Source organism: Phyllostomus hastatus, unplaced genomic scaffold (genome assembly GCF_019186645.2).
Source record: "Phyllostomus hastatus isolate PE091 unplaced genomic scaffold, TTU_PhHast_1.1 phas_scaffold_585, whole genome shotgun sequence".
Classification (NCBI taxonomy): Eukaryota; Metazoa; Chordata; class Mammalia; order Chiroptera; family Phyllostomidae; genus Phyllostomus; species Phyllostomus hastatus.
Genome location: NW_025334037.1, coordinates 4,209,491 through 4,236,732, shown reverse-complemented (window position 1 = coordinate 4,236,732; position 27,242 = coordinate 4,209,491). Strand labels below are relative to the sequence as shown.

Sequence of the window (27,242 nt, the reverse complement as noted above, 5' to 3'; positions counted from 1 at the left end):
TGCAGAAAAATTTAAATTTTTAAATTTTTATTTAGTCATTTTTTTTTTACATTGAATGGTGTGGGGGAACGGGCTCCTATTGGTTCTTGCAAGTTATTATTACATAGTAAGGAATTTCATGAGTGGGACAACCACTGGCAGCTTAAAACTGCCTGTGGAGGGCAAGTTTATGCCATGGAAGTGAGCAGTCAGGGCCTGGGTGAATCCAAAATCTCCAGGTGAAGAGTTCCTACTTCACATATTTTAGTTCTTACAGGCCTTTCAGAGGGCTATTTGACCACAGTGTTGTCTTGCTGCCCCTTTTAGCAAAATTCTTTCCACCAAGTTTTGTTTTGGCATTTTCCCTGCAATTTAATTAAGAAATGCCATTTATTTTTAAAATGATCCTTATGAAACCATTACTGTATACATATTCTATAGGTATATTTTGAGGACAACTACTATTCTTAATAATCTTCTCAAGTCCCCAGATGAAGCCTCCATGAGAAGTTCGTTTTAAAATTAAATATTGAAGGGGATCTCCCCTCATCCCACAGCACGGCCCAGGGGAACCAGAAAGCTTTCCCACTGTGGACACAGCACCATCACTTTTTCCTTCCCCTTCAGCTGCCCAGTAAGTTTTGATCTTCAGCCTCTGGAGAGTATTTCCAACCCTTCCTGGTCATGATATTCTATTTTAATTTATATTTCTTCTGGCACTGAGAGTTCATATTTTGCTGCTTTAATGTGCAGTACTTCTTATAAAGCCTTGTAAATCCTTCACAAAGTGAATCAATGTATGTTTGAAATACAAACCTACTCACTCAGTTTTTGCCTCATTTATGTTTGACATAATATGTTTCTGCTATGACTCAAACTTGGCTAGTGCTTGAATTACCTAGGGAACTTAAAAAAAAAGACCCACATGCCTGGATCCTATCCTCAGAGACCCTGAGTCAATTGATATAGGTTGCTGTTTGGTATCAGGATATCTGGATACCAAGGTCTTTCTCCGGTTCTTTCTAATGTGTAGCCTGAATTGAGAACCCAGGACCACCGCTTTTTATTATCCTTCTGAATTCCAGTTCTGTCAGGTTTAGAAACCACAGCCAGATGAGACCCCTTCTCGCGCCCAAGCCAAGGCCAGGTGTGCCCTGTGGATGTGCGAATTCAGTGGCTGACTGATCCCCCAGGACCCTCCCCAGCAACCTGTGCAGTTGCCTCCCAGTCCCCACCCCTTCCTGTCTTTCCTCACCAGCCTGGGGGCTAAGTCTCCTGAAACAAGAAAGGGACAAAACAGTTACCAATAAAATTGTGAAGTTTTCCAAAACACTATTCATCATATATTTCTCTGGTAAGTGTTTGAGCTTGTGGATGAAGTTGATCATATATTCACACATCGGGGAACGGTTTATTCGGTATACAAATCGGCCATTCTCAAACCTTGCATACTCCGTCTGTGAGGGAAAAAGGATTGGAACATTTTTACTGTTTTGACTTCAAAGCATGAAAAAAGATATTACTGCCTGTAAAAGTATTTTACTCTTTCAAAATGCAATGTCTGCTATATACTGTACTATTTACACAGTTCACTTAATTTTTAAAAAAATCCTTTATCCAAACTTAATACTATACTCAGAATTCATTATTTTTTCTGGAAATTAACAAAAAATTGGAAGGTGCCTCAGCGCAGTAAGGAGTGCATCAGTTTCATTAAAAAAAAATTGGAAAGATGATAGCTTTAAAAAGAGTTGTATAAATCCTTTTCAGCAAAGGTCAGGAAAAAAAACATAACCACCTACTCTGATTCTCTACCTGGAGAGCTGTAAGAGTAGGACCCGCCATTTACAATTCTTCAAAGACTCCGAAGAAGGTCCTTCTTTACTGTGATATGGCTTCACAGGCCGACAACCAATTCAGCTAATTTCTCTACTTTAGGAAAAACTACTTCACACTCACCATGAGCCCCTTGACTGTTAATTATTTATGTCTTTAATTAAAAAAAGAAAGAAAGAAAATACTTGTATATATGCAGTTTGAAGATCCCACTGAAGCACTCAGAAATAAGAAACACACTCCTGGATAACCTTGGATCAAAAAGGAATTAAAAAGGAAATTACAAACTATCCGAAGAGTAATGAAAAGGAAAATACATCAAAACTCAGGGGACCCAGTGAAGCTGTACTTGCAGGAAACTTAATGAAGCAGCTTCATGTCTTCATCATTAAAGATGGAATTACAGAACTAAGTACACATCTTAAAAATAATTAAAACCCCACAAAATAAACCAAAACCACAAAAAAATCCAAAGAAACCAAGAATAGGAAATTAATAAAGATAAAAGCTCAAATCAATGTCATAGAAATTTAAAATGCACATGGAATAAATATAAAAGCTGGTTCCTTAAAAGACAAAATAAAATAAATAAACCCTTTACAAACCTAAGAAGGAGAAAAAAGAAAAGGGACAGAACCAAAATTACAGTACAGATTAGAAGATTTACAAGGGGTTACTTCACATGACTATAAGGAAAAAAGCAAGGAAAACCGAGAGAACAGGACGCTCTCCTAGCAAAATACAATTTTCTAATACTGAACCCTTTTAAGGTGAAAAATTCAATTAGTCAGTGATTGTGGAAATGACTAGAAAGTTGTTCAGAGATCTACTGCTGAAAAGGGTACAAAGACCACATGGTTTTACAGCCAGATTTTAGGTAATCTTGAAAGAATAGTTATTTTCGATGTTATTCAAACTATGCCAGAGCACAGAAATGGGTAGGTGTCCTGATGATTTTTATGAAAATGATATACATTCAGTACTGAAATTTGATAGATTATTATAAAAAGCATAGACCAGTATCACTTATGACAGCAATTTTCAACCTTTTTCATCTCATGGCACACATAAACGAATTACTAAAATTCTGCAGCACACCAAAAAAACATAGTAAACTTTTTGTCAATCTGACAAAAGACCAAACCAGGTATAATTTTGATTCATTCACACTGTACAGCTATTGCTATGTTGGCTGTTGCCTTTTTTAAATTTGACAATCTAAGGGAAAAGAGGTCAGTGCCCCCGAGGAAGCAGCCAGGTACCCCATGTTTTAAAGACTCTTGCAGCACATCAGTGTGTCTCTCACAGCACACTAGGTGAAATTGCTGCTGACTTATGAGGTGCAGAAATGCTGTGCAAAACAGCCAATAGAACACATCCGTGTGACCAAAGTAGGGCTTTCTTCAGAAAGCTGTGGTGGTGCATGTGCAGGGCGTGGACTAACTTGTGATGTCAACAAATGAGAAAAATCAGAGAAAAATCATACAGTTAAGATTTGCTGAAAAGGAATCTGATAACATATTACAGCTATTACTCATAAAAACCCTAAGTAAAATAATTATAAAAAGCACTTAAATGTAAAATAAAGACCATTTATAAAAATCAAGAATAAATATAATCCTACATGGCAAAACACCAAAACCACATCTATTAGCATCAGGAACTATACAAGGATGCTATTACTCATACAGCACTATTTCTTTTTACAACCATATTGGAGGTTTCAACAAACCAAAAGGTGAGAAAATAATAATTTTTATTATTTATTATTATTATGCTTTTTAAATAAGTTAAGATTTTATTACACAAAATGATTTTTTTATTTTTTAAAGGTTTTATTTATTTTTAGAGAGGGAGAAAGAAAGGGAGAGAAACATCAATGTGTGGTTGCCTCCCAGGAGCCCCACACTGGGGACCTGGCCTGCAAAGCAGGAATGTGCCCTGACTGGGAATTGAACCAGCGATGCTTTGGTCAGCAGCCTGTGCTCAGTCAACCAAGCCACACCAGCCAGGGCAGAAAATAATAATTTTTTTAAAACCAGCATAAACATTGGCAAAGAGGAGATAAACTAAAGCCACTGATGAGATTATATACAGAGAAAACCCACGAATCTAGGGGAAAATGACCAGAGTTAAATAAAAGAAGTATGGAAAGATGTTTTGAAAGAACATAGATATACAAAAAACAAGGGCTTTTCTCCCTTCTAGTAATTAAAATCTAGGAATGGAAAATTCTATTAACAAATTGTGTAATAGTTACAAATACATTTAGCCAGAAAGGGGTAAGTCTATACATAAAAACTATAAAATGAGATTGAGATGCAAATAGGTTCTTGACTGGGAAGATTTAATATCAATAATATATCAATTGATCCCAAAATAATTATCTAAATCAAATGCAATTAGAATTAGATTGCTCAAATAAGATTTTGTTTCTCTCTACATTTTTAAAATATCATTATCTGGAAGAATGAATGCTAGTTACTAAGCTAGAACATACATGAAAAAGATCAGTGGGACTGATTTCCTCAACAGACACCAGAACACACCATAAAGCTGCTCTAATTAAACAGACAGGGCAATGGGACACGTGGTGATAGAGGGTGGAGAGAACAGAGAGATGCCAGGAACAGCTCCCGATTTATGTGGTAACTTCAAGGGCACAGATTCACTGAGTTGGAAAAGGATGAATCATTTAATAAGTGGTTTTGACAGACGTGCCTATTTGGGAGAAAATGTAAACAGTCCCCTGACACACAAAATGCAGAAATACATTCTAAATGGATTAAAGTCTTAACCATAAAACTCCACCCACCGCACTCCTACCTTCTCTGTGAAAATTCCTGGGATTTCATCAGTCAAAAGCAACTTTCACTGCTGCCTGAACTAACATCTGAGGATGCAAGGAAGGATCATTTAAAATCTGGGAAACTAACTTGTGTGGTTCACCTTTCCTCATGTGCACCTGTCCAGGCAAGGAGTCTACCTACAGATAAGCCTGGACAACTTGGCTATTGGGGAGCGGTGCATAGCACCAACCTTCCACGTCCCCAACCATGGACAGGTAACGTTGCTTCCTCCTTCTCCAAGGAGGTGGAGGTCAGCTGGTTGCAGTCTCCCGGTTTGTTTCATTACGTAGTGACCTTCTCCTCTACCCTTCCCCAAGCTTCCCAGACACTGCACAGGGCCGGGTCCCCTCCTCCCTCCTTGCCCTCTGCTTCCTGTGGGAAAGGAAACAGGAGGTTTCCTTTCCACTCACTGCAGGGCTGGCAGCTGCTCCCCAAATTGACTCCTTATTTCTACGCTCTTGCTATTCCCTCTCTGCAGCTAGACCTACATTCCCATAGCTTTAATTATCCTTAATGCTTATGATTCTCAATTAATATTTTCAGCCTTTGCCTGTCTCCCAAGTTTTAGTCTTGCATCTATAATCATGCCCTATTTCCTCCTGAACACCCTATTTCCTTATCTCTGCTGGTGACAGCACTGTCCTTCCAAGGATAAAGTGTGTGACCTTTGACTATTCCTCTTTAATCTTAAATATCCAATCAGTTTTTTAAGCCCCATTCAAAATGTCTTACTGGGTTCCAGTGTCATTAGTTTAGTAAAGCTCATGACCCCTAAACTCAAGGGATCATCTAATCAACTCACCTACATCCTCCTCTGCCAGTGTCCCCTCCTTAACACCACTCTCAGGCGGCCTGTCCTGTATTCAGGCAGCAAGGGCTGCAGCCCCAAAATTCTCATCGTTCGGCCCAAGGTCTTAAAAAACACACCCTTCCTTCTCCTTCTCCCCAATGCACACCCCCTCTCATGACTCGGCACAAAGTCTTTGTCACAGTCGGGTTGGGCTGCTGGGCCTTCAAGGCCCAGGACTGCTGTGAATAAAAGTTTCTCACTGAACATGGATTGACTGGGTGATGAGCAGACACTGGAAAAAACTTTAAGCAGAATGTCAACTGCAAATATCACTCACACAAAGCAATACACTCTGATAAATAAATACATAAATATATGTATTTTTTTGAAAGGGAGGGAGGCATGGAATTATAAAGCCATAAATAGGTCCTTGATCCCAGAATGTACTGGAATAGACTTAAAAGAATTATAATGAAGGAGGCAGAAGTGGCAAAAGCAGTAATACCAAACTCAAGATACTGGGGTTTAGGAGGTCGGTGTATATCACCTGAATACCACCTTGGCTGTTTCCTACAGTGCCTGGGAGTGCCCTCGGACCTGGGTGTCGGGGTGGGAAGGCTTCCTCTGATGGGCAGAGCTTCCACACCAGGGCACTCCCAGGAGGCCTCATGCAGGCCCGGACACTGCTGGCTGGCCGGGCAGGGTCAACTTCAACAGCCGAGGAGGCTGGCATGGGACTTCCTCCTGGCCTCCTTTCATTTGCTTTCAAATCATTTTGCCTTGTTAGAAGTAAAGGGGGAAAAAACTGAGAGAAGGGGGGCTGGAAAAGAAGAGACACTGAAAAAAAGTAAAACTCTCTGTCCCAGTGAAGATTTAAAGGATAGCAACAGCCTGGCCTTGAATGGAAGTGACAGTCTACAAAGGCCAACTTACCTCTACTTTTTCTACTACTTGCTTCCCAAAGGAGCAGACTTTGGTGGAACAGGTGACTGTCATATTTTCTGAACTCTCATACTGACTGGTGACACCATAGAAAGCCCCGGCATCATCTTGAATATTACAGTTTAAATCGGCCTGTGGGAAAGAAAACAAGAGGTGAGGGTCATGCTCGCATAGCAGGCGTCATGGCAACAGTGGCTGCCATTGGAGTCAGACCTACATCCGGGTGAGGAGGGCCGGGTGGCTCGGGAGGTGGTGAGGGGATGCTCTCCCAGAAACAAGTGCCGTGGTCCATCGTCCTTTTATTTTGAAGAGAATACTAATTGGGGCAGTCTTCCTTGGAAATGACATGCTATACAAACCTGCTTTGTTTCACTTTCTTGCATTCACTCTCAGAATAAGGCTGTACCTTTTTTAAAAAAAAGATCCACGAGGTCTTAAAATTGTGTAGAAAGCAGTATTATTGACCCGTGAGCACCATGGGACTTAGGGGCTCTGATTACCCATACAGCTGAAAATCTGTGTATAACTTTTGACCTTCCCCCAAACTTTACTAGTACTTACTGTTGGCCAGCCCTACTGATAATATAAACAACTGATTAACACAGTTCATGTGTGACATGTGTTATATACTATATTCTTACAATAAAGTAAGCTAAAGGAAAGATACTTTAAAAGATCGTAAGAAAAATACATTTACAACATTTGTTGGAAAAAATCCCCATAGAAGTGGACCTGTGCAGTTCAAAATCTTGTTGTTTAAGGGTCAACTATATATATGAACTGAATTCATATTCACTTGTCTTTAGAGATTGGAAAGAACTGGAGAATCTACAGCTGACTGGCCGTTTGTTATATATGTAAAAACAGAAACTTTACTACAAATTAAGCATCTAGAGGGGAAATAGCTGCTATTAAAGGCTCCCTTACAAAGATGCTAACACTTAACACAAACCACCACTCTTTTAATACACTTTTATGAGTACCTGCTATTTGAGGCTCATGCTAGACAGACACTACATAGGATTTGACTACAACCTAATGTGGGAGATATGTAATAGTTATAATTTAGATAGAAAATCAGTACCATGTCCAAGGCACCCAGAGTTCAGATAGCGGGGGGCCTTACTCTCACCTCGGAGTGGCACTAAAGGGACGGTGAGATTTAAACATGTGGAGAAGGGCTGAGGGAACAGTGTGGGCAGGAGCCCAGAGAGCTTCATTCTTGCTGTGGTGCAAGGACTAAGGAACTTGGGAAAACAAGTTTGGAAATACAACTGGGACCAGTTCATGGAGGGCTAAACGAGGAGTATGGATTATATTCTATAGGAAATGGGGACCCATTGAAAGTTTTGGCACAAGGAAGAGATGTGATCAGATCCGTGCTTCAGAGGCTGATCTGCATGGCGTCAGGTCCATTGGAAAGGGAGGCAAGGAGGCTGGGAGGCTGTAGATCGCCAATTGACAGTTCCCTTCCCTTGAATATCTTCTGACCCTCTACTGCTTGTCAGGTAGGGGGTATGCAGCTGGGGTCCAAGAGTGAGCACAAGCTGAGCCAATCCCCGCTGTTGAGGGACTTACGGTTTAGCAGAGAGGACATCACAGCAGAGATAAGTGCTCCTGAGAGAGGCACAGAGGGACAGAAGAACAAACAACAGTGGGCAGGGCACCTCTGGGAGTCAGGAAGGCTCCTGAGGAGGATGCGGCTCAGACCCAAAGGAAGACTTGCTGGCTTAGGCAGGCAGAGCATGGTATGAGAGGGGTGATGTTCAAAGGGCACATGGCTGGAAACAAGGGCTAAGGAAAGCCTGGAACAGACAGCACTGGAGAGACGGTGGCAGAAGAGGCTAGAACATTCGGGTCTTAGATCCTGAAACCAGAGGGACTTAGGAGTTATAAGCACATGGGATGGAGGCAGGGATAGGGCATGATCAAATCTGCATTCCCAAAAGGCTGCCCTGACTGCAGCCTGGAGGGGACTCTGGGAGGGTGAGAGTCAATGTGGAGACAGATGAGGAGCCCTTTACCGTAGTCCACATGAGAGAGGGTATGAGACTGCTGTTGTAATGTTGAGACAAAGACAGTTCTGACATACAAATGACTATACATATTTTGCAAGGTGTGGCATACTGTGACCAGCTAATTTCAATACCCTGACAGGCACTAATTAACTACCATGAAGACCTGAGTCATTCTCTCTATATTTTTAATAAGGACCTGCATTTTGAGTGTCCTTCTTGAAGGGAGTATCCAGAAAATGTCCATTTCCTTAGGCAAAACTTCCTATTTTCTGGCTTCATATAAAAAGAACTATATACTTTATATTTTTCCTCTTTACCTTATGTGCCAAAAAATTTAAAGCTAAAGCCAGTGCTCAACAGCAGCACTTAACTTACCCTGGATACTCCTAATAGCTACTAAAAGTCAGTGTCCTGCTCCTTTTACTGGGTCCCAATCTGTTTCCACTTGTACTTGTCCAGTTTTATATTATCTATAAATTTAGTAACACTCTCTCAACTTAGCTTTTTGGAATTATGTGGGGCATAAATTGTAAATAAATAAAAATACCCAAGTGTGCACTTTTCTCACATTCAAAGGTTTGACGTTTGGCTCTATGAAAGAGCAGCTCGGCGGGGAGGGAGAGGATGTCTCTCCCTAACTGAAAGCGGTGCCTACGCGCGACCCAAGGCTGAAAGGCTGAAGAGGGTACCCAAGCGCCTGCCTCCAGAGGGAAAAGGTAGCAACATATCTAAGGTGCACAGCGGCTCTGACACTGGAATTACCAACCAGCTTTCGACCGGGCACTGGAAGTGGGCCTTCCAGAACGGCCACTGCCTTGCTCTGCCGCCAGCCTCGAACACAGGGCTCTGAGAAGCGCTCAGGTGTTGTGTGGTACTGGGGTTACCAGCGATCGTCTTCGTGGGATTTACGCCCTCACTAGAGTCAGCCTTCCCTATTCATGAGCTCTACTGTGGATTGAAAGTGTACGGGGGCGGGGGGGGGATGTTACACTGTTGTCGATGTCTGCCATGTGGTTAGGCCTGCAGCGATTGAGTCTGCACTGCATGTGAACAGACTTTTGTCATCATTACATCAAGAGTACAGTGTGATGACTACTTCCATAGCACTTACACTGTATTTGGCATTACGTGTCATCTAGAGATGCTTTAAAGTTTGTGGGAGGATGTGTGTAGGTTACATGCCAGTACTACATTGTTTTATATAACGGACTTGGGTACTTGTGGATTTTGGTGTCTGCAGAGGTTCCTGGAAACAATCCCCTGTGAGTACTGAGGGGTGACTGCATTATAATGGAGTTTGTATCAACAAGTTTTTGCATTTTTTAAAATGTAAAAACATTCACATGGTAGTAAAGAAATCCAACTAGAAAAAGACTGCACACTTTATTTCTACCCCTGAACTTGCCTGCCTCCCCAGGTGACCAGTGTTATCGGTGTCTCGAGTGGCCTGTTAGAAATATTTACCATTTAGATATTTAAACATACACCTCCCCCATTTTTGTGCAAACAGCACTCTTCTAAGCCTTATTTTAAAAAATATATATCTGTACCTATAGCTTAGAACTCATACAGTACTGATATAGAATGTCGGTATTAAAAAGAACAGCCATTTAAAAAATGAACAGCCGCAAGTCCCAGCGGCTGTGCGCCCCGCCATGGCCCCAGCGCTCCCTGAGTGAGTGCTCTCCTGACGGGTATTCAGGGTGCTTCCCGGCCGGGGTGCGATAGTGTGTCTATGTGGAGCAGGAAAGGGTGTCAGAATTACTTTTACTTCCCTTTCTTTCAATAGTAAAAAAAAATTCCCAGCTTGGAGAGAGCGGGCTATAAATGCGTTGCTAGTTAACACCAAACAAACTTGCTACTTTGATATGATCCAGCTGCTCTGAAAGACTGGCCAGCCATCAAAAGCAGTTGGGTGCTTGTGGCTTACCAGGCAGAGTGTTGCAGGAGTGCAGGGAAATACACCACAGGTAGAGGCATCGAAGGAAGAGTACAGGCAGTTAGGTTATTTTTTTAAAAAAACAAAAACTGTCAACCTAGCCCTGGCTGGCATAGCTCAGTGGATTGAGCACAGGCTGCAAACCAAAGCATTGCAGGTTCGATTCCCAGTCAGGGCACATGCCTGGGTTGAGGGCCAGGTCCCCACTGGGGGCCACATGAGAAGCAACCACACACTGATGTTTCCCTCTCTTTCTCCCTCCCTTCCCCTCTCTAAAAATAAATAAATAAAATCTTAAAAAACACACACACAAAAACTGTCAACCTTAACTTACTTTGGTGATTGAACAGGGAGGGGGGATTTCTTCAGAATTACAGCACTACTTTCTAGGCACAATGTTTTGTTTTCTTTCATTCTCTCTTAATGCTCTGTTTTTCTTTCTATTCATTCCCATGGCATTAGTTTTGACAAATAAAAGATTTGCAACATAAACAAACCTGGGCACTTAAGATCTAAAGCAAACATAGGAATAAATATACAAAACAATCCATCAATAGATACAACTTAAAGATGTTAATCAAGTTCAGAACAGTATTCACCATACTGTGATGTTAGTAAAATTGCAGGAAATCTTCGCAGCTCTGTTTCCGCGCCCGAGTCCCCACGCTTAAGTACAGCTGCTGAAAGGAGCTGCCCAGGGCAGCAGCACACTGAGGACACTTAGGCGACTTCAGTGGATCGTTTTCAAGACCTTCTTCCTTTCTGGGACACAATTCCTTTTAGTAATAATCAGCACTCTGTTTGACTTTAAATTTTAAACACAAAAACTCCAAAAGTAGTAACAGAGAATAAGAGAATTGAAGTTGCTGAAATTGTTTCTTGATTTTCATAATGAGTATCACAATCACTCATTTCTGACTCTACTGTTTAGCCTGTGAAGGAGCAGCACCCTGGAGACTGCAGTTCGAATGATTCCAAACTGTTAAGAACTTAATTTAGAAATAAATACAATGCAGAGTCCACCTGTGTAATTAAAGGATTAGTGATACAATGATTAAGTAATACAAGTGTGCTAATTTAAAGCATATTATACATGTACATACATATGTCTATATGAAGTAAAAACACAACACTAATTTTACCAATAGTTTAGGGCTTTGGCAAACAAAGGATTTTTTTAAGGTGTTTTTTTCAATAGTACTGTTTAGAACTGTGAACACATGGGGATGACAGAAATGAAAACAATTTTTCCATGGCAAACCCATCCGCAGACAATAAGCCTCCTTACTGCCTGGACCCGAGGTAGGCTACTCCCAACATCTCACCTTTGGTTGACTGCTGTCCCTTAGAATTCCCAAAATAATGTTAATTAGTTTTAATTGGGAATGAATAACCTGTAGCTATAATGACCGGAATTACCAAAAATGAAATGATGAAGGGATACACATTATGAAAACCTGCTCTTAGAAACTATCTCAACAAATTATGAGTTATAAAGTTATCCTGATTAACTTTTAAGTGAAATTAAAGTGTAACATATATTTAGAGAAATGCATACATCACCAATTTACAGCTTAATTAATTTTCATAAAGTAAACATTCCCATGCAACCAGCATCCAGATAAGAAACAGAATTGAAGAAGCCTTTCCACCCATGTTCTTTCCAGTACAGTCATCCCTGCACTCCATAAGGGTACCCTTGACCCTGAAACATTATGCATTAGTTCTGCCTGGTATTAAAACCTAAATAAGTGTTGACTCCCCTGTGTCTAGTTCACTCAGCATTCATCTCGTGTATAGAGAGTCACCCGTGCTGCTGTGTGGAGTTCATTCATCCTTGTTAGTGTGGAGTATTCTGTTGAATGACAACACCACAATCTATCGATTCTACTACTGGTGGACACTGCAATGTTCACATCTCAAAGCTGTGACGAAGAGTGCTACTCTGAATGTTCTCGACTGCTGGGGCATTAGGGCTATGTGCATTTTAGCCTCATTTACATAAGAGGGACAGAAACTTTCTCAATTTCCTTGTCTTTTTTTAAAAAACAGTTTGAGAAAGCTTTAATTATTAGTGTGAATTTAATAAGTTAGATTTTAAAAGGCTCCCCAGCCTACAGTAAGTAACCAATTTGCTATTATAACTGCTTTGTGATTACCCTTGAACATGAAAAATAATCATGGAGCCAACCAACCATATCAGAGCTGCCCTTCAGGAATTTTCTAGGAGGAGGTACTGATGTGAAAGATAATTAGCTGTCAGTTGATGATATTATGATTATCCCAGAAAGAAATGCAGTTGCTGAACTCCCATGAAGCAAAGGTAGCATCAAAGAAAGAATGCTAGCATTAAATCAAAAACAAAGAACTCAAACTCTGTGATGAGTCTGGGAGTCAAGCTGTGTTCATTACCCATCCTACCAGAAACTCATGGCAAACATTTCATAGAATTCTGAGGGCAAAAAAACAGAAAAAATGTGCTGGTATCAGAGATGCAAACTATTTCTGCTTAATCGGCTTTTCTCTGACCACAGGATATTCTCTAAAAGCAAATGAATACAAAAATCCAAGAAACAGCTAAAACCACCAAACTTACCTTCCCAACAAATTCCAAAGTCAGATCATATCCTATCTTTTGGAAGCAGACAAATCAGCCTAACATATGTAGTTTTGTCACGCACAAGGTTCAGAGGTGTTCAAACCAACCAACCAACCAACCAACCAACATGTGCAAATACAGCTGGATGGGGAGGGCATGTCCAGGCAAAAGGGTCCTTCTAAGGAATCGTGACCAGTTTGTCTTAGGACAGAGATTACCACGTATGTGCTGGGCTTAGAGGCCAGCACTTAGTCCCACCACTCAATGCAGAAATCCTTTCTACGGTATCCTGACCTGCTCTGCATTCTAGCTAAACACCTTCAGATACAGGAAAATCATTACTTAAAATATTCATTTGTGCTAGACAGGCCTAATTATAATGTACTTCTTTTTCCCATTGTATTAGTTTTCACTGTATAATGCTGCTTTAACAAACTACCACAAATTTAGTGGCTTAAAATACCACAAATTTATGATCTTATAATTCTGTAGGTCAGACATCCAACATGGGTCTCATGAGGCTAAGGTCAAGGTACTGCAGGACTGCATTCCTTTTTGGAGGCTGTGGGGAAGCGTCTCTTCTCCTGTCTCTTCCAGCTTTTAGAGGTCACCCACATTCCTTGTCTCAGCCTCTTCACCCACTTTCAAAGCCAGTGACACCAGCTGAGTTTTATGCTGCCAGCTGTCATCTCTCTAGACCTCTTCTTTTGCCTTCCTCTGTCAGTTCTTTAAAATTATATTTTATTGATTATGCTGTTACAATTGTCCCAATTTTTCCTTCTTTGCCCTATCCCCCAGGCATACTCCACTCCCTCAGGTAATCCCCACACCTTTGTTGATGTCCATGGGTCATGTATATAAGTTCTTTGACTACTCCACTTCCTATACTGTATTTTATATCCCCATGGCTTTTCTGTGACTACCAGTTAGTACTTCTTAATCCCCTCACCTCTTCGCCCATTTTCCCAAATGGCCCTCCCATCTGGCAACCATCAAAATGCTCTCTATATCCCTAATTCTCAGTTCTTCTTGTTTGCTTAGTTTGTTGCTCAGATCCAACTGTTGATAGATATGTATTTATTGCCATTTTATTGTTCATAGTATTGATCTTCTTTTTCTTAAATAAGTCACTTTAATATTTCATATACTAATGGTTTGGTGAAGATGAAGTCCTTTAGTTTTTTCTTATCTGGGAAGCTCTTTATCTGCCTTTTGATTCTAAATGATATCTTTGTTGGGTAATATTGGCTGTAGGTCCTTGCTTTTCATGACTTTGAATATTTCTTGCCAATCCCTTTTAGCCTGCAAAGTTTGAGCAATCAGCTGATAGTCTTATGGGAACCCCCCTATAGGTAACTGACTGCTTTTCTCTTGCTGCTTTTAAGATTATCTTTAACCTTTGACACTGTTATTATGATGTGTCTTGGTGTGAGCCTGTTTGTGTCCATCTTGTTTGAGACTCTCTGTGCTTCCTAGACTTGCATGTCTATTTCCTTCACCAAATTGGGGAAGTTTTATTATTTTTTCAAATAGATTTCCAATTTCTTGCTACTTCTCTATACCTCCTGGCACCCCTATGATGTGAATGTTGGACTGCTTGAAGTTGTCCCAGAGGTTCCTAACATTATCCTTGGTTTTTCTGGATACTTTTTTCTTCTTGTTCTGATTGGTTGTTTTTTGTTTCCTTATGTTCCAAAACATTGATTTGATTCTTGGCTTCGTGCATTCTACCATTGATTCCCCATAAATTGTTCTTTATTTGCATTAGTGTATCTTCATTTCCGCTTGGATCTTTTTTATGCTTTTGAGGTAGTCACTGAGTTCTTGACATCCTTATAAATAGTGTTTGAATTCTGTATCTGACAGATTGCTCATCTCCATTTTGTTTATTTCTTTTTCTGGAGTTTTGCTCTGTTCTTTCATTTGGGCCATGTGTCTTTGTGTCCTCATTTTTGTAGCCTCTCTGTTTGTTTCAATGCATTAGATAGAGCTGTTATGACTCCATGTCTTGGTAGTATGGCCTCATATAGTAGGTATCCTGTAGGGTACAGTGGCACAGCCTCCCCTATCACCCAATCTGGGTACTCAAGGTATACCCTCCGTGTGGGCTGAGTACCGCTCTTCTTGTAGTTGAGCCTTGATTGCTGCGGCAGGTCAATGGGAAAGATTAACCCAGGCCAGTCAGCTGCAAGGATTGGCTGTGACCACTGACCACCAATGTCCACCATCCATCAAGGGTCAGCTACCTGTGCAGAGGCAGGGTGGTGGTGCTCTGACATGGACTGTAGCTGTCTACTGGGTGTGCTGGCTCTGGGGTTTCCTGGGTAGGGAAGGCTAAGGCCAGCTACCACTTGTGTTCCACCCCAGGGCCAGCCTACTGAGCTATAAAGCAATCTAAGATGGCTGCTACTTGTGCTGGGCTTGGAGGTTCCCAGGCAGAGCCAGACTGATCCAAAGCTAGCTGCTGCTTGTGGCAGGCCTGGGGCCACTTAGCCAGAGGTACAGGGCCTGGGGGCTCACTGAGGCTGGCTGTTGCTTATTTGAGAGGACTTAGGAAGTTATGAAGCCTGAGCTGAATCACCAGCCATCCATTCATATGGAAAAACCACTGTTAACAACTTGGGTGGGCCCATGATTGAGGGGGTGGAGCCTCAGGGATTCACTAGGGTGGGGAGCAGATCATTTGAGCCAGGCTGATGGAGTCTCAATATGGCCCCATCTGCAGGTTCTGTGGGCACAGAGCTCAGAAGAAAAACAATGACCTCTGCCTGCCTTTCTGTGCAGGAGAAACTGTTCCTCATATCTCACCCTGATGCCAGACACTTCAGTTCCTTCCTTTATTCCACTGGTGCCTTTCAAGCTACTACCCCAGTGCTCAGAGGGAGTCAGTCTGACTAAGTCTGTGTGTGGGCCCTTTAAGAGGAACTGTTTGGGAATCCAGTTTTTTTTTTTACCAACTCAAACCGCTGTTGCTTTTTACAGCCAGAACTTGCTTCCTGGCACTGGAACTCTGGGCTGGGGGCCCTGATGTGGGGCCGGGGCCCTTTGTTTCTGAAATATTAAAATGGGGTGCAAAGCAAAGGACCCTGATATAGAATATGTTCTCCCACAGCCCCTGGCTGAGGGTTGGAGGATAGGAGAAGTGGACAATAAACAGTTAAGATGCTTTTCCTAACAATGGCAAGCTGATGGCTAGCTAATAGCTGTGCTACTGACCCAGGAAAAATAGTGCGTATGAGACTTTCAGAATGCGTCCTGATTTGTGACATAGCCAGGGGAGGCGGTTCCCCCTGTGTCACTGAGTCACGCTTGCCCTGACTGAAGGTGGTAGCTGGGAGAATGTAAACGATACGGGAAACTGGCAAATGTAGCTCATTGTGGGAGGAGCCACATAGGAAGTCATGTAGAAAGCTCAGAGTCAGGATTAAAACTAAGGGCAGGCAGGGAAAGGCAGGTCTGCCATGAGGGCTGAGAGATTCAGTCAGGCTGCTGGTCATGAGATATAAGCCATGTGGGCGGAGTGAGTATAAAGGAGGAATAGCCATGGTGTAGCTGCTAGGAGGTTGTAGTCAGGACTCAGCCATGTGGCCTGGTCTAGTAAGAGACAGAATGGCATGCTGCCTCTCTGATTGTGGCCACTTCAGCTGACCCCAAAGCCATCAAGGACCCTGCCTAGCAAGATGCTGACCTGCTGCCTCATGGCCCCAAATGCTCTCTGGACTCTTGGGATTAGGGACATACAGAAGGGTCACTCTCTTGGGACTTGTGCTTTTCTTAGACTTCACTGTGATCCAGTTCAACATGGAGCATGCTTTCCTGGACTATAACACGGAGGCCGATGCCAATGTACCCCAGATCCTGAAGGAGAGAGCTGCTGCGAGACTGTTTGCACAGCTGGCTTAAGCACAGATAAGGATATGGGGAACTCCTGGGCTTGGCTTTGGCTCTTAGCCTTTTTAGCCAGGGAAGTGCTGAGTCTTAGGAAAGAACAGGGCTTTGAGCATAAGTGCTCTCAGCGCCCCCAAGTTTGGAATCTGGTAAATCTCAACACTGATTGTTGGATCATACACCAAGGCGCCATGTGAATGGGCCCCTGCCTGCTTGGGTACAACATCCCTCCCAAATTTTTATTCGCCATGCGTGGGTGTAGGACTGGCCCATTCTGCATCTCCTACCAGTCTGGATGGATGTGGTTTCTTGAGTTCCATAGTTGTCGGACTCCATTCAACTTGATGTCTGACGGTTCTGTAGTTTAGTCGTAATTTTGCTGTGGTTGTGCGAGGAGGTGAGCTGTGTCTACGTATACCTCCATCTTGACCAGAATTTCCTCTCTTCCACTTTTGAGGAATCTTGTGATTACATTGGGCCTACTCAGATCAAGAGATTTTCCCTATCTGTTGATTAGCAACCTTGATTCTCCTTTTCTATGTAATGTAATATATCCACAAATATCATGGAGAAGAACTTGGACATGATTCTACCTACCACACCCATTAAATTGCACTGGCTTCCCTGTAACTTCTACTTACAGCTCTGCCTTCTGGAATCCTGAAGACCTAAGGACACATCTGTAAGACAATTCTGCAATTCTCCTGCCTTTCCCCCTCAATGTCACCTTTTCTTACCCCTTCTCACCCACAAGGTTTCACAGTTACTTTTATTAAACTCCACCCTGATTTCAGACATCCCTTGCATCTAGTCCAGATTCTGACTCTTTTATCTGCTGCACTCTCACCTCAGACATCTGACTACAGCATGGGTGGCAGGCACTTACTTTGAGTTGCACTGTCCTCATTTTTAACCACAGAGAAGACCTGCTTCCAAAGGCCATCCTGGTGATAGGAGATGATTATAACATGCTACACAAATGATGGCCATTAATAATGCTGACAACCGCTCCTATTAGCTTATTGATTTAAAAGATAGACCAGGACAAAGATAAAGACAGAGCTTCATAACAACTACTGAGGTGGGATGCAACCTAGATGATGGTTTGTTATCAATGAACAAGATAAAAACTGTCCCCACAGAGCCCGTCTGAGCCCCAGTCAACACTTATCAGCACAGATGCGACAATGGCTTTTTCCAAACAAAAATCAGTACCTTTTCTGATCTGTGAGTTTATGAGTCCTAAGTCCTAATTTTTGGGTATAACTGCTCAAACAGGTATACAATTACCATTTTTCCCACACAGATATGATTAGAGATGTTACAGAATTCTTTCTGGAAATAAAAAAAGGCAATCCCTAGTAAATGTGTATTGAATGAATTAAAAGTTTTCTGGTATATTTGTGGGCAATCCCTGGGAAACAACATAAGCTTGAATGAGAAGCAATTATAATACCAGGCAGCAAAAGCTGCCTGCACCAGACACAAGGACAGAGAGTTTCCCCAAATTCTTCCCTAAATCTTCCTTCTCTTCACATTCATTACTTTACACCTGCTGCTAAAACATTCAGGTCACCAGATAAGACTCCGGGTTAGTTTCTCCTCTAACCTTTCCTTTAGTCCACCCATTTTTTTTTCACAGAAGTGTTCCACTGTTTCATTTCATGCTTTTGAAATTTAAAAAAAAATTAAAATGTCATTTTTAATTACAACTTTTAATTACGCATTCAAAGAATGATCCTTCCCATTTCATGGGTGTGGAAAAGCGAGGCCTAGCCCAGTTTAGCAGGATCCAGAGCTCTGAGGGGAGGGCTGGGAGAGGTCATCTCTCTGCAAAGCCTCAGGCCTCTGGAAACCTGGCTCCTGGGGCTGAAGCAGGAGACAGTGGGCACTAAGGTTGCCAAGTGAAGGATGGCCTTGTGTGCCTCATGCGGAAGCAATGTGGGGCTGATGACAACTGCTTTGTCACCGGCTTCACAGGGAAAAAACCTGCTGGAACAAAGAGGAAACGGACAACCCCACAGGCAGGGACATTTGTCCCTGAGACACTCCCTTCCCACCCACCTCTCCCTGTCACCCCAAGGCTTGGAGGGGCTGGTCAGGAATTACTTGGTTGTAAAAATGAAAACATCAAGAGGATAGTCCCTGACAAGAGAGAGAATAATAGGCACTGATGGATATAAGGAGACACTGGCATTTTCAAACCACCACTTTGAACCGCTCCTCTTCATCCTCTCTGAGCAATGATCAAAGGACCAAGATTTCAAATTGTGAAGCAATTTTTTCCGATGGCAGCATCTGGCTCCTTGGCAGGCGGCACTAGGAGCTGGGCTCAGTTGTGGGCGGGTGTCCAGGTCTGCTGCATACTGAGGCTGAGGCAGGCAGGGCACCTAGTGGGCCCAGCAGCTGCTCCCAAGGGCACCAAAGGACCATCACCCTGCACCGGGCTGTGAGCAGTGAGCATTAGGCAGAAGGGCCCCCAGGCAGTGCTGCAGGGGGATCTCTCTGACTGGGGCGTCTCGGAGGAAGCTGGCTCCTCCTAAACCCACTTGCCCAACACCTTTGCACATATCTGCCCCTGGCCAAGACCTCTGAAGCCAGCGTGTATTGGCAAACAGAGGCTGAGGGTGGAGGAAGTTGGAAGACCATGGGAGAATTCCCCAGGAAGGCAACCTGCACTTGGGGAGAACGATGAAGCTGCCCACAGGGAAGCGCGTCTTTGCGTTCTGTTCACTTCGGGCCCTTGTACGGCCTGCCCAGCACAAAAGGACAGCAGCTGTATAGTTCTCCTGCCACAGCTGTTTTTAATAAGAATAACAGGAATAAACTCAGCCTCCACTCTTCAAGTCACTGCCCACTAATTATGGCATATATTTACATCTACAAAATAGAAGATTTTTAAAAACACCACCAAGAGCCCCTTTATTGTGCAGATTGGCACCCCTATTTGAATTTCATAAACAATTCGTACTTCAAAGAATCTTAAAAGCTTGCTCTAATTACAATATGCACCGCTTGAAAGGCTGGCTGTTTGCATTGCAAATTCCTACAAATACCAGCATTCATTAAAAAAAAATTCAATTAATATCACCCACACGACTTCAGGTAACTGCCACTGGTGACTTCACATAGCAGCTGAGATGAAAGAGCCAAGGTCTCAGCCCCACATACAAAGCAGCTGCAGAGGCCAGCTCTTTCCGATGGAGGCCATTAATGAGTACGGGGCGCCCAGCTGAGCTGGCCCTGCGCGCACCACACTCACCCACATTCATCAGGTGTGCAAGCACCGGCCCAGGACCACTCTTTCCAAACCCAGGAACGGGACCTTTTGCTGGTCTAGAGTTTTTGTGCAAGCAAAGTCGTACACAAAACAAGAAAATCAATCAACTAAAAAGTCTAGAGTTGCCAAATAAACTACAGGTCACCCAGTTAAATTTGATTTTTAGATACACAACATTGTTGGGGATTTTCTCTTTTGGGGGGTGGGGGTATCTGTACATCCCAAAGATTGTATGGGGCATAGGAACACTAAAATAGTATATATTGTTAACCTGAAATTCAAATTTAACTGGGTGGCCTGTGCTTTCTTTTAAAGATTTTATTTATTTATTTTTAGAGAGGGGGAGAGAGAGAGAACAAGAAAGAGAGAGAGAAACATCAATCTGTTGCCTTTCCTATGCTCTCCCACCCAAACCTGCAACCCAGGCATGTGCCCTGACCAGGAATTGAATCAGCAACCTTTTGCTTTGTGAGATGAGGCCCAACCAACTGAGTCACACCCGTCAGGGCAGGTGGCCTGTATTTTTATTTGCTGAATCTGGCAGCTCTACTAACAAGTCACCTTTACTGAAAAGAGTAACAAAAATTGGGACTTACCCTCAAATGCTCACTGCTGTAAGAAGATACCTTATGCTCAAGGTATTTTAAGTGAGAAAAGAATGTAGCTGAAGCAAGACTCTTGTCTAAGTAAAAATCAGTGGTGCATGTACAACATTTGTAGACGCACATAAAAGTCCAGAAGGATACTTCCCTGAGGGGGACTCCCACTTTCTTTTCTATAGTCATTTGAACTGCTGAGGCTATTTACAACAAGTTTATATTGCTTTTGTAATGTAAAAAAGTCAATTAAAATGGATGGGCGGGTACATGTATCTGCTGGAGGCAGAAAGGATTTCACCTGTCAGCACGGGGCTGGGTCCAGTTTTAGGCACCTGGCCAAAATCCACGGGGGGTTATGACTATGTCCAGATTATCCACTTACTCCTTGCCAAATTAAGTCTGGAAATTAGCAGCCTCTCTGACTGTCACGTCAACTTTTCCCTTCTCAGGCTTTTCTTGAGGTGCAATTATAGAGAAAAGCTAATCACGTCTCCATCAGTAGGGCAAATGCTGGGAAGCAGAGGAGCACTGTGTGTCTGCTCTCCCCTGGACCTGTGGTTAGCAGCAGCTCTTCTCAGGGCTGTGGCTTAGCACCGCAGCCTGTAACCATGGCAGGGAGCAGAGTTAAATAGCCCCACACACAAAAGGATGAACCCACGACCTCAGCTTTGTTAGCAACCACTGGGCCAAATGACCTAGGACACAAAGCATTAGAGGAACAGCTGTCAGATGGATTCTCCCATGAGGTCCAGGAAATTCCCAGTTTAGATTCTGCATAAATGTCCCGAAGAGTTCAAGGTTAAAACAAAGAAAGTATCCATGGCGCAACGGAGGTTAAAAGATTGGGGAAAAAGGAGAGTGAGCTTCTGATCCCATTTTCCAGGCTGTCCTGTTCTACTTGTGTTTTCAGGAGATTCAGAAAGGGTCCTTTTAAATGAAGTGATCGCTGCAGATGGAGTCTGTTTCCCCCTCACCTCTCTCCAACCTCCAGGGTCCGGTGTCCAACCTGCAGCCCGCAGGCTGCACATGGCCCAGGATGGACATGAATGTGGCCCAACACAAAATTGTAAACTTCAAACATTATGAGATTTTTTTGTTTTTGTTAGTGTTTGTGTATTTAATGTCTGGCCCAAGACAACTCTTCCAGTGTGGCCTGAGATGCCAAAAGGTTGGACATCCCTGTTGACTCTCTAAGGTCCTGCAGTCACAGGGTCCTCTGCCACCTCCCAGTAGGACTGTCTCTGCACAAACATCCACTTTCCCTCAAAACTCCTTCCCACTCCCCTTCCACTGACCAAACTCTTTCAAGATTGAGCTTAAGTGCCAGGTCTTTGTGAGGCCTTCTGAAACATTCTCAGGCAAAAGGGTCCCTCCTTCTATCTCCATGTGCCCACATTTCCCTTACAGGTTCTACCCCACAGCACGGTCACTAATCTGCCTCTGTGTCTGCCTCTCATTCACGGCAGTCTCCCCAGCTCTCTACGAATGTTTGCCGATGACTCACTATAGATGCGTGTATTTATTACAAATGCAAATAATTATTTTTATAAGGACCTAACGACTCCAGCCACAGTCTGCAACAGTTTTTGTGTGACTCTCTTGAGGTCTCCTCCCTGCCCTTCAGTAAATTCCTGGAGAAAAATCACCAGGAAAAAGCGATCAGAGCTGGCTAAGTGGCAGTTACAGTACTGGATGTACAGCAATTTCGCTAGTTGAATGAATTAACTTTCAGCCAAGGGGAGGGTTGCAAATCTACCACGGACACTGCCCTGCTGAATAAACGACAGCTACAGACAGGATCCCTGCTCTGTAGGGAGGCCTGCAGAGAAGTTTAGAGCCTGGAGCTGGGACAACAGGAAGAAAGCAACAAAAGACAGCACTCAATGCAGATATTTTTCTTATAAAATCAAACCAAAATGTGGGGGTGATGGTGGTGCAAGTTTCCTGACTCCCCTCTCCCTCTACATGAAATACCAGAATCTGCCTATTGAGAGATGACATTTCAAAGAGCAGATTCTCAGTGAAGATAATCACGTAGCCACAGTCTTCCTGAAGGGAATGTACTATGTATTAGCCTATAAGCACCTCTGAATATGGCGGTAGTTCTAGCTCATCTTCCTTCCACTTACATCATTCCATCATGTAATATTGTTCACATAATTCTTTAACTTAGCACTTTGTCCATTTTGCAATGTGACAGAAGTAGAGAGAAATGGAAAACTTGCACTGAAAGGCCCTTTCCTTATTGATCACAGTTTAAAACATGTGGGGAGGTAATTATTCCATTTTGCTAACTTCCTTTTCCATGAATAGCAACGGGGACAGTTGGTTCTAAATGATAGACTCAAGTCTACAGTTCTCAATCGTGCAGAATCCAATCAGAACCAGGCTGACACTCGCCAGGGGTCCATTTGGCGAGTTTACATGTGTACCAGCACCAGTTTCTCTGCTTAGATAAAGCCCAGTTTTTAATGTATAGAGCCAGTCACTTTGTCCAACAAATGCGATTTCATTCGTATCGAGATAAAAAAGCATCTTCTAAAGGCTTCCCTCTTTCCAGATAAGTTGCTTTCCTTTCTGTGTTTTATAAAATCTTCTCTGCTTTGGTTAGTAAAACTAGCCTTTCTCTCCCCACCTAACCCCCCCAGAAAAAACAGGTTAAGATAGTAAGTTGAATGACTATAAATATATTAACTGTTTACACAGAAAGTTCATAATTCCAAGAATTTTAAAAAGATAACATTTATAACCATAGGGTAACATCATATATCCTGGTTTCTAAGACACCACTAAGAATGGTTTCAAAGAAAAGAACATTGTATTAAATGTATATAAAATTTTTGTTTTTTAACAACAGGATATACACATCCATTCCATTTCATTTTCATATTATTTCCTTCTTTATGATTCCAATCAAATTTGCGACTAAGCCTTCATCACACTAATGATTCTTCTGGATAGTTTTTGGTTGTAAGGTTATAAGGAACATGTTAGCAACATGTGGCTCAAAACTTGATGCTCTTGAGCATTGTTAGGACAGAGAGTCAAATTCTGAGGCCCCTCAAGATATGACAGTTTCACTGAATTTATTTGGTTAAATCCATAATTTCATTTGTTTCCTCAAGTAAATTACATGGGACTGAAAAGGAACTTCTTTTGAAAGTCAGCTCAAGCTGTAGTCGGGTTTTTGCCTTTCAGGATGCATGACTGAATCATATCCACCTCTTCTAGCTTTGGAAATTCTACAATCAGTTCCAAGACAGTTGGCATTTTGTCTTAAATTAGCGGCACTGTCTGCCATTGCACTAGCGATCCATCTGCATGAATTCAGTGAGGAAAGGAAGCTTGGCTCTGTCTACTTGTGGGTGGACGTCTTCCTTTCTCCGGGCCCACACAGCACCTGATCGTTGTTTTATGAGGAAGAAAAGAAGGATGGTTTTCTGCCAGTACAAAATGTTGGCCTCTCTCATCATAAATCTGCTTCCACACTTGTCCTCAATAATAATAACAATTTCAAAGGTGCATGAAACTGCAATTTTTTGAGACATTTAAATTAGGAACTAACATTTAAGCTAGAACATTCACTAGATGTGTATAGTGCTACTAGCACAAATAACTAAGGTAACACGGAGGTGATGAGATGCCCTCTACTGGCGAGGGTGACTGAGGGGAGCAGTAGCCACCACATCACTGCTTACTCTTCTGTGGAGGGGCGTGCAAGGTGCTTATAATGTCAACTATAAGAACCACCCCACTTCTAGAACTATTGAAATGGAAACAAATATATGTCTTAGAATGGAGGAGAGAATGAAGGATTAAAGGCTGAGTAGAAATAAAAATAACTGCAGATGTTGAGGAATTAAAAAGCAGAATGATGGCAGTTGTTTAGCTTCTAACTTATGCCATGCAAGGCTGAGGAGGATGTCTGGTGTATACACTCACTGTCTGATGACTTTAGAAAGCAATTTGGCTATTACACATGTACACAAATACACATATACATGCATATATTAAAAAACATATTATCAATGTCTAATAAAGTAAGAATGGTTAAATTATGATATACCTAGTAAATAAGATATCACATAGTCATTAAAAACAGTAATTAGGGATAGAATGACATATGGCTACATGGAAAGGTGTTTGATAAAGGAGAAAAGCAGGGTACCAGATTTAATGCATTCTTCAATTCAAACTACATGAATATGTATATACTTTATATTATATTCATGGTGAATTTAGGAATGAATTGAAATTTATACATTTCCAAGGCTGTCTAGAATATTATATTATATAGATGCCTTTGTAATCATAATGTAAAACTTATGTGCTTTTCCTCCCAAAGGCAGAGAACAGGGTAGTACTGATCTCTTGAAAAGACTTAGGCTACAACCTGAGCTTCCTGGTAACAGCAGTATATTTGCTTCAGCTCACATGCAAACTACCCTGGAGCATCCCATAATGACAGGACTTCCCAGAGAAACTGGGCTACTTTACTTGTCATCACCAGCTGCCGTGCAAAGGAAATCATGTCAGCAACAGAGCTGTGCTCCCTGAAGGGGCCGAGCGTGGATCTAGTGGGAAGAACACATATTCCAGCACAAGTCCAGCACATCAGGTGTTTATTAGCTGTGTGACTTTGCAGAAGTCACTCTGCCTCCCCATTACTCAACTTCTCTTTGTGTCAAATGAGAATAATCACATGTACCTCACAGGGATTAAATAAATACTTGACTTATTGCTGAGGCCTGGCACCAGTGCATGGCCCAAAGAGGACTCATCAAAGGTCATGTTCCCACACTGCTGGAAAAGAGGGGCACCCCTTCCCTTCCGGTCCTGAAAATCACTTTTCCTCCCTTTGTAGTCAAATGTGGCACAGAACTGAAAAGTACAGGAATGAATAATAAGTAGGTAAGAAGGAAAAAAAATAAATAGGAGGCTGTCATAAGAAGGAAATATTAAATAGAAATAGAAAAGGTAAAATGCAGAGAATATCACTGTAACACTTAGTGGGCACAATTGTCCTGGCTCAAAAATTGCTAAAAATGCCCTGGCTGGTGTGGCTCAGTGGATTGAGCAACGACTTGCAAAACAAAGGGTCACGGTTCAATTCACAGTCAGCGCTCATGCCTGGGTTCAGGCCAGATCCCTGGTTGAAGGCATGTGAGAGGCAACCACACATTGATGTTTATTTCCCTCTCTTTCTCCCTCCCTTTCTCTCTGTAAAAATAAGTAAAATCTTTAAAAAATTGTTAAAACCACTGATTGCTCCCTACAGCTGTCACAACTGGATCCTGATTCCTTGTGTTTTCTAATTTTTCTACTCACCTACATTTCTCACACAAGTGAAGACCCACCTACAAAGCACCTCAATGCACATGAAACTTCCCTGAATGCACCTCTCATGCTCCCTGTCTTGGTATTTTCACTCACCAGCCCCCTTACGTAGAACATTTGCTTGTCGTCTCTCCCTACCCTAAAACCTGCAGACATAATGGCAGGAGGAGGTGACCCCTCACATCTCACGGGTAGAATGGCGAGTGGTACAACCACCTTAGAAAACAGTGTGGCAGTTTTTTTTAAAAAGTTAAACATATGCCCCAGCAATTCTACTCCGATGTAGTTGCCCAAGAAAAATAAAAACATATGCCCACACAAAGACTTCACAGAGCATTATTTGTAAAAGCCCAAAGTAGAAATAACCCACAAGCCTATCAACTAGTAAACAGAAAAGCAAACAGGCACATCCATTTGATGAGATAGCACTCAGCAATGGCGGAGAGCTCACCGCTCATGCACGCTACAACACGGATGCACCTCAAAACATGGGAAGTGAAAGAAGCCAGATGAAAACCATGACACACCGAACAATTCCATTTACACGGAGTGTCCCCCAAAAGGCATGTCAGTACAGGCAGAAAGGAGACTAGTAGTAGCTGGCGGCTGGCAGTGCAGACAAGGGTTACCTATAAGAGAGCAGAGATCTATTTGGGTGACAGAAACATTCTGACATTTAATTGTAGTGACAGTCCCACAAGTCTGACTGCTCCCTACAGCTGTCAGCCAATTTTTCTAAAACTTGGTAAATGTTATGGTGTGTAAATTTTATAAATTATACCTCAATAAGGCTCTTAAAAAAAAAAAACAAGATCTCACCAGGGGTCCTCAAGTGCCCACAGCATTAAGGTGTAAGTGATTGTAAGGCTCACAGCACAGGCTGGAGAAGCAGCCATGCTCTGCCATTCAGCCACGTGCTGGGGGACCAGGCAGCATCTTCCACCCTGAACCCAGTGGAGTGACTGCTACTGTGCTCCCCACTACCCCATTCCCTGAAAGTGTCAGTAGACAAAGAGCTGAGGTGTCTACAGCTTGGGGTTAAGTGCGGGTACTATAGGTGGCACTCGGTATTCCTTCCGCAGCAAACCCCTGACCTGGTCTAGCCCCACTGAGCCCAGGTTAAACATGGCAGACATTCTGAAAAGAGAATTTCAGGAAGAATCGTATGAATGAATTAACAGTAAGT

At 42.5% G+C, this 27,242-nt stretch overlaps 1 protein-coding gene across 11 annotated transcripts in view; it reads right to left on the bottom strand.

The window, feature by feature from the left end:
• Positions 1-27,242, bottom strand: part of TEAD1 (TEA domain transcription factor 1) — a 247,793-nt gene that overhangs the window by 11,714 nt on the left and 208,837 nt on the right. For all 11 annotated transcript variants that reach the window (XM_045825358.1, XM_045825359.1, XM_045825360.1 and 8 more), the window contains 2 exons: positions 6,388-6,528; positions 1,284-1,436 (listed from right to left, as the gene is read on the bottom strand). In XM_045825358.1, coding sequence (XP_045681314.1) covers positions 1,284-1,436; positions 6,388-6,528 — 294 coding nt within the window. The remainder of the gene's footprint in view (positions 1-1,283; positions 1,437-6,387; positions 6,529-27,242) is intronic.